General features: G+C 54.0%; 1 protein-coding gene across 1 annotated transcript; it reads right to left on the reverse strand.

Annotated features, from left to right (window-relative positions):
* Nucleotides 1-3,551, reverse strand: IGFBP6 (insulin like growth factor binding protein 6). Its single transcript, NM_001134308.1, is given in 4 exon segments — nucleotides 1-126; nucleotides 856-975; nucleotides 1,133-1,272; nucleotides 3,227-3,551. Coding segments are annotated over 4 exon segments (711 nt in total).
* Nucleotides 3,552-8,082: the final 4,531 nt, after the last annotated feature.

Raw genomic sequence — 8,082 nt, forward strand, 5'->3', positions numbered from 1 at the left:
TTAGCCGCTGCCGCCGGTGGGGCAGAGGGAACTTCCATCGCCGCCTTCTGAGGACCCGGGCAGGGGCTGGCCCATGCGATCCACACACCAGCAGGGACCTCGGCGCTGCCCCTGGGAGGAGCGGCACTAGGGAGAGAAGCACACGGATCAGAGGTGCCGCGAGGCTCCAGCGGGAGAGATGGGAGGGGCCCCGGGGTGGGGAATGGGCTGTGGACTCTTGAGTCTGAGTCTGTGGAAACATCTGAGTGTTCTCAGGATAGTGAGGCCCACTGGCTTCCTTCCTCCACCCACCAGAGCGTGCCCGTTCTTCCAGGGTAGAGCCGTGGTTCTCAAAGTGTGGTTTCTGAACCAACAGCATCACTAGGGGCCACATTAGAATGCAAATTCTCAGGCTCCGCGGGTGGGGCTCTGCTACTGGTGTTTATGGCAGGGTGATTCTGATGCTTATGTGAACCTCTCTCAGAGTTAGATGTTTCTTAGATAATCTAAGAGGTTCCCTGGTGGCTCAGATGGTAAAGAATCTGCCTGCAGCACAGAAGACCTGGGTTTGATCCCTGGGTTGGGAAGATCCCCTGGAGAAGGCTACCCACTCCAGTATTCTGGCATGGAGAATCCCATGGACAGAGGAGCCTGGCAGGCTATACAGTCCATGGGGGTCACAAAGGGTGGGACATGACTGAGCGACTTTCAGTTTCACTTAGATAATCTAACCCCTCCCCACAGCTGCGTGGCCCTAAAGCTGGGAGGGCGCTAAAGGAAGGGCAGCGTCTTATTTATACAACTCTGTAAATCCCCAACTCTGTAAAACCCAATCGTCTTGTACGATGGGCCAAGGGAGGGGAGGAATGGCCTCACCTGCCGCTTCCGATAGAAGCCCCTATGGTCACAATTAGGCACGTAGAGGGTATGAGACCCGCGGAAGACCTCGGTCTGGAGTTGCTGCAGCACGGAGTCCAGATGTTTGCGACAGGGACCCTGGGGGGAAGGATAGCTCCGCTGCAGAGCCTGCTGGGCCCACCAGCCAGGCTCCCAGGACTGGGATGGGAGACTTTGCCAAGCCCAAGGGAGTGGTCTTAGAGGAGAACCTCCAGGGCTCCCCACCCCTTCTGCACCCTGCCAGCCCCAAACTCACCATCTCAGTGTCTTGTACGCCCCCAGAATTGGGCCGGACAGGAGTGGTAGAGGTCCCCGAGTTCCTCTGTTGGTCTCTGCGGTTCACGTCCTGCGAGCGAGCAGTCCCTGCTTGGGGCTTACTCTCCTTAGGATTCTCTCCTACAGCCGCAAGAGGAGTGGGAGAAGAAGAGCTCGGAAATCATAGATGTCAAACAGAGTCAAGTGGAAATGAGCGGGGTTTTCAGAGCAGTGATGGGGTTTAGAGTTTGGCTCCACTGTTACCTTCTCAAGGCCTCGGTTTCCTTCTCTGAACAATGGTGATATTACCTTTCATGATAATATCCCCAGGCTAGTTTTAAGGCTTATAAAAGACAAGTACTTTGGAAAGCGAAAATCAATACCGTACATGCGTTGATAGAGAGCCTTGGGGCTTTGGGTGAAAAGGCCTGGTTGTTCCACCTGAGGCCAGCAGGGGGCGCACCAAGCCAGGGAGATGGGGCAGAAGGGAAACGGCGATGCGAGGGGGTCAGCAGGGACCCAAGTGGAATGTGTGTCCCCGCTGTGAACCTAATGTGACTCAGCCTAGCACTCCCAGGCCGGAGACACAGTTAATTTAGGGGCACTGCAATGGGGGCCTTTTGGTCCCCTGAGGCTCAGCCAAGCTCAACTCCCGCGGTCCCAGGAACCTGTGCGATTCAGCCCTTCACCAGGAGGTAGAAGGCGGGCAGGCTGTAGAGGTGCAGAAATGAAAGGTTCCAACCTGCAGGCTGCTCCTTTGTCTGAAAAAAAGTTTCACGCACGGTACTGGGGGGTTTGGGGAGAGCTCAGGATGAGAAGGGAAAGTCAGAGTGTCGGGGCGAAAAAAAGACACGGAGGAGAGTTGGCGCTGCTTGGAACCTGCCCCAGCTAGAAATGAAATAATGAGCCCTGAAGTGATGTCTCTCCCTCTCCATGCACAAAGACAAGCTCTGCTCAGCTCCCAGACCTCAAGCCTAGACAGTTGCTCCCATCTCAAAACCCAAGAACCATTTCTTCTGCAATCCCAAGCCTGATCCTTCTTCCTCCACACTTCTCAGATCTTGCCTCTCATTCTCTCTATTCAGTATCCTACCATGACCATGCTCCCAGCTGCCCCCTCTGACCCACCCAGACCACCACTTTCCAGGAGAACCCCAAGCAGCTTGGGCCCAGGCATTTGGGACTGAAAGAAACTGAAAGTTGATTTCCCATCCCTTCCCATGGAAGCGCTCAGATGCCTTGGGGTGGGGGCCGTTTACATTTCCTGCTCTCCCTGCTGCCCCCCATCTTTCTGGTTCTGACTCACTTCTGTCCCACCCACTCAATGACTCAGCCTTCTATTCTCCTCTCTGGCTTAGGGTGCGGTGAGGTGGGTGGAGGGTTCTGAAAAGCTTTAAACCATAACCCTGATTTGGCAGATTCCTTCTTTTCCCACCTCTAACCCTCCCCCTGGGGGCGGGGGAGAGGGCCAGCGCCAACCCTCTGACCCTAGTCTAGTCTAAAACAGCTCTGGACTTGAGCCATCTTCTATTTTTCACTCTATGTTCAGGTGCTTTGGACACCCTGATATTAAAAGCAGATATTTCTCAGTGTGTTCAGGGTTTGGGAGTCTGGAGTTCTCTTCCCTCTTTTTCTAACTGGAAGCTGGGAACAATGTCTGGGTGCTTTCTCCAGCTTGGGCGTCTAGGGCTGAAGGAGCTGGGCTTCTGTGGCATACAGCAAGCCCCTAAACCCTTCCAACCCTCCCTTTCCCCTCAAGAGAAAATAGGCTGAGGGGGCAGAAAAGGTTGCCAGGTCAGACGTCTCCCTGCTTCATCCCTAGGGCCGGCAGCCTCACTCCAGCCCTGTAGGAGCTCCCCGCACTTGCCCTTTCACCCCCCAAAATATACCCCCCCACCCCCGGAGCTCAGGATGGGAAGGGAAAGTCCGGGTGTCAGGGCAAAGCAAAGACAGGGAGGGGAGCAGGCACTGCTTGGAATCTGCCAGAGATGGGGAGAAGGAAGCGTCCATCTGCCCGAGCTCATCCCTTGGGACCCAGTCTGCAGAATTGCGGGGCTCACGTGGGCGGGGCAGGGGCGGGGCGCGGCGGACTCACCCGAGGGCGTGCGCGCCCGGCCGCAGCGGCCCCGGCCCTGCAGTAGCGCCCGCAAAGGCAAATCCTCTTTCTCCGGCGGCTGGCACTGCAGTCCTGGGGCGCAGTTGGGAGTGTAGACCCCGCACTGCTGGCCCTCCCTCCTGAGACAGCCCCCAGCTTCCGCACAGCCTTCCGCCGCCGGCCCCCCATCCTCCTCCGCGCAGCCCCCTGGACAACCCGCCGACACCCCCTGCCCGCAGCCTGGGCACCTTGCCAAGGCGCCTCCTGGGCGGGCAGCGAGCAGCAAAGTTAGCAGCAGTGGCGGCAGCAGCCTGTGGGGGGTCATGGTCAGGAGTTTCGCCCCGTCCACTCCTCCCAGAGCAGTCGCAGCAAAGCTGCTGCCCGCCGCCGCCCCTCTGCCTTAAGTAGCCGCCGGCAGGGGCCGGGCCCTTTAAGAGCCAGGTGAAGGGGGGGCGTGTGGAGAAGGCAGGGGCATTCCCTAAACTGGGTGGGACTGGAGAGGCCCCCCCTCCACCTGGGTCCTCCCCACTCTTCTCTACCTCCTCCCTTCCCAGTGTCTGTTTTCTTCCCAAATTACTCTGATTTTTCTTGCTTTGTTCCCGGGAATCTCGCCCGGAATTTGGGAGCTGGACAGCTGGCTGGAGGCCCTGGAGGGTGGGAAGGGGTGGAAGCAGGAGAGGACCGGAGTTGGGATGAGGGGGAAGCCTGAAAGCCAGTTCGGGTGTGTGTGTGTGGCGGGTGAAGGAGACCCAGGGACTCCGGTGGGGAGGGAGAAGATGGCGGACTTAAGTGGACGGAGAAGGGGTGGTGTGGGGGTCGGGAGGGGATGCGGGCGAAGAAAAGAGAGAAAAGGCGGCGACGACGGAGAAGTGGGGTCTTGGGAGAACCGACTGCTGATGGGAGAGAGTAAACCGAGGGCCAGGAGAGGAAGAGCAAAGCTGAGGGAGGAGCAAGAGAAAGTTTCCCTGAGACGAGACTGAGGGGAAGGCAGGTGATGGGGCCAGACTTGGGTAGGATGCTGGAATGCTGGAAAAGGGGGGGAGCACACCTGGAATGAACTGTCAGAAATCCTAGGACTATATTGGGGCCATAAGAGTCTGGAAGGATTGTGGGGCGTGGAGGGGGAGGGAGCGAGGCGGCAGCGTGGCAACAGGAGAGCTGGCGGAACACCTGGGAGGTACGGCCGGGTGACTGACCAGCTGAAATTATGGGGGGTTGGGGTGGGGAGGTAGAGGAACCCACACTCTGGCTGCTCTAAGGGACGGTGGCCAAAGAGCAGACCTCAACCAACCTCTGTCCTTCATCCAAGTCAGCCCACCCCTCCATTCCTCTCATTTCCCAGAATCTGGCCCCCACTCCATCCCCACCCAGTATCATCCACTCGGTTTTCTGGATTATTCAAGCTGTTCTATGCCAAGGGGGGTTGGACGGTGATGGGGCTGAGTGTTTCGGGTCAGCCTGCTTTCTGGGGCTTTCACTCCATTGGTCTGTCCACCCCACCTCCCCCACCCGTGGCCTCCCTTCCCCAGGCAGTGCCCTGCCCATCCCCAGAACTAGCTGAGCCTTTCTTCCTAGAGGGAGGAAGAAGGACCATTTCCTTCTGCAGCCCCCACCCACACAGCTCTGAGTTACGCAACACTGGCCATCTCATTCTTTCCTAAAACAAGGGCTCTGGGCAGTGACTAAGTTTAAATTCTGGGCCCCCAAGCAAGAATGTCAGCAACAGCTTCCTGAACTTTTGTGTAAATGAAAAAAAAAAAAAAAAAAGCTACTCCCAGCCCCCTCCCCGCAGGGCTACCCCAGGACCCTAGGACATTTAGGAAGCAGTATCTTCCAATAGCCCAGAGACAGTGACGCAGATTGGGCAGGCAAGGAGGAGGGTGCTGGGGCAGTGGGGAGGGGCAGCTCTCCTCTACTCTAGCAGGCTCTGGGGCCTCCTGCTTCAAGCTCTGACCCCGGGGTAGTGTGCTCCATCCTGTCCCTCCGTCCTTATCACTATTTATTTTGCCCAGCACATGTCTCTGGCTAGGGCTTTTCTCCTGACTCCACCTTGTTGCTCTCGAATAAGATGGAAAGTTCTACGGAAAGTTGGGGTGAGAAAGAGATGGCCACGCTCCCTGCAGGATCTCAGTGTGGCTTTTAAATAAAGTTTGGGTAAAGTGATTTTGCAGGTTATATTGCACAGAAGCCCAGTACTCTGCTAGCCTCTCACATCCACCGCTCCCTTCCCAAATTCCCCCATGCACCCTCCTACATGACCTCTACAGATTTCCCCTGGTTATATTCCACTGCCCAGCTTGGTGCTGCCACGTAGTCTCAGCACAGCCCTGAACAGCCCATTCCCATCTGCCTCCCCAGCACTGCTCTTCCCTCTTCCCCATGCCTTCAGCCTAGGTGTGCAGAGCTGTGTGCTTCCAGTGCTGAGATCTAACTAGGCTCTTTCTTGCAGACTGAGACTCTCAAACTCTGCTTTCCTCCCTTTGGGATGCCTTTCACCTCAGCACCCAGAGCAGAAGTCTGAAGGTCACAGTAAGTGCTCAGGATGGAGCGTGGGTCAAAACAGACCCTTGGGACCCTGTCTGGCCTCTGTGGAGAGAAAGCTTCTGTCGGGGCTGTGAAAAGGCTAGACAGCTTGGGCTGTTACTTAGGCTTTTTTATAAATAAACCTTGACAGGACTTCCTCCTCTTGCAGGTTACACTCTGTCCTCCTACTCCTCTCACCCAAACCGGTCCCTCCAAACCCACAGCCCCATCAGGTGCTGACTTCCTTTTGAGAACCAGGGGTAAAGGAGGGGGTCTGCCTGGATCCTTTTGAGTGCTGAGTCTGCAGAAAGACAAGTGGTAGCACAGTCTACAGATGGAAAGCCCCAGAGAAATGGCTAAATGATCACATCATGACGTGGCCTGAGTCTGGTATGGGTCTGATGGGAACTGTTGTGATAACCTCAGCTGGTCTCCAGCTTTGATTTCTGCCATCTGTCCCACATGCAGCCTCCCAATTGGTCTTGCTCCTGTGGCTCTCTCCTCCTCAAGCGCCTTTGGTGGTACTCTGTGCCCCTCTTCCCTGAAAAGGACCTGTGCTCCCATATGGCAGTCATGGCCTGGTGGACAGTTGGCTCTGGAAGCACACTCTGGTTCAACGAGTTGGTGGGATCACCCTCCCCAGAACCCCTTGGCAGTTTCTCATCTCTGAGTCTGAACTGAGATTAGGGGAAGTGAAGGTGTGATGCTTAGAGGTAATCTGGACTACAAGTCTTCAGCTCATAAGGACGAAACTCCCCGCTGCGATTCCTCTTACTGCAGACCAGATTCTGCCACCTCTTCCCCACCTGCTTGGCCAGCGGTCTGCCTTTCTCTGATTTCATCCGTATTATTGTGTTGCTGTCTTGAATGTCTGCTTATCTTTCCTTGTGTCTTATTTTTCCAATTAGATTATGAGTGTTTTGAGAACAAGAGCCCCTTACCTTCTTCACCCCTGGACCCCCAGCTCCTAGCTTATGTTTGGAATTGATACAAGTAAAGGTTGTTGTTTCGGGTGAGAACAAAGGCAGTCCTGGGGGAGGGCCTTGAGAGGTGAAGGGGGCTCACTGTAACTCCCTGGAGGCTCCACTGGTGCTTCTGTACTTCTGAGCTAGCCCAGGCCGCCCAGGGCAGCTCTTGGCTTTCTCAGTCCTCCAGCCCCTCTCGCTTTCCTTGTCCCTCCTGTTGTTCTCAGAGTAAAGGCCAAAGAGACTGAGAGGCCCAGTGTGGTCAGGGTTCAATAAGAGAGGGAAACCTGGCCCCAGGATAAATCAAAGTGGGTTTCCTGGAGAACAGGTCTTTAAAATAGAATTTAGGAGAAAGATAGGTTAAGATAGGTTGAAGAGAGGGAAGGGTAGAGGCTGTCTCAGAAACGCACATCTTTGTGTAAGAGGTATGAGAGTATAGGGTCATGTAGCGGGTGTCTGTGCATGACTTGTTCTGCCTAGATTCCCAGTGTCCCAGTTATGCCAGAGAAAGGTAAGCCAGAAAGGGAGCAGAGAAGTTTCTAGACGGGGCTGGAGTTAGCCAGATGGTTAGGAGCTGGGAATCATTAGTGAAGAAGGAGTAATAACTGCAGATCTGAAGTTTGCTTTTTTTATAATTACATGAATAAAAATCAATAGATTGATAGAGCATTTATTTATGTGGATGTAACTGTACGACATGGACATACTTAAGGAGGAATTGTATTCACAGGGAGCTTAGAATTAATATCTGTCCATCCAACACATGCTTAACACCTAAAAACATCAAACAGGATGGGTGGGTATTCCAGGATAGAATGCAGACTGTAACAGGTAAATCTAACTGTATTATACAGGTAGGACATAAGGCAACACACTAAGGTGGTGAGGGGAAAAAAGGTGCTGACCTAAGTAACTGTGAAAAACAGTGTTTTGACTGAAAACTGTAAGGTTAATGATAAACGGAATGGCATGCTCTATACGCTACATAAAAACTGTACTCTAGTTGATAAATTTGTTTCTCATGGGGTTATGGATTAAAAATTTTGAAACTGCTTAATGTACACTGGGGTTGAGCAAATAAGAAATGGATATTGGGTTTCTCTTTGTCTGGGAGAGAAGTTATAGAGAAGTAGGGAGGAAGGCTAAAATGAGCTCTGTGGTACTGGATGAGAGTGGAAGACATCAGTACAATCCTTGTGGATTGGACTCCATATTGTTAAAATGTCAGTTCTCCCAAAGTTGACCAATAGATTCAGTGTAATGCCAATTAAATCCCCAGATTGCTTTTTTTGGTAGACATTGGCAAACTGATAGTCTCATATGGAAATGCAAAGGACCTGGAGTAACTCAAACCAACTTTTAAAAAGA

This window comes from Ovis aries, chromosome 3 (genome assembly GCF_016772045.2).
Source record: "Ovis aries strain OAR_USU_Benz2616 breed Rambouillet chromosome 3, ARS-UI_Ramb_v3.0, whole genome shotgun sequence".
Lineage (NCBI taxonomy): Eukaryota > Metazoa > Chordata > Mammalia > Artiodactyla > Bovidae > Ovis > Ovis aries.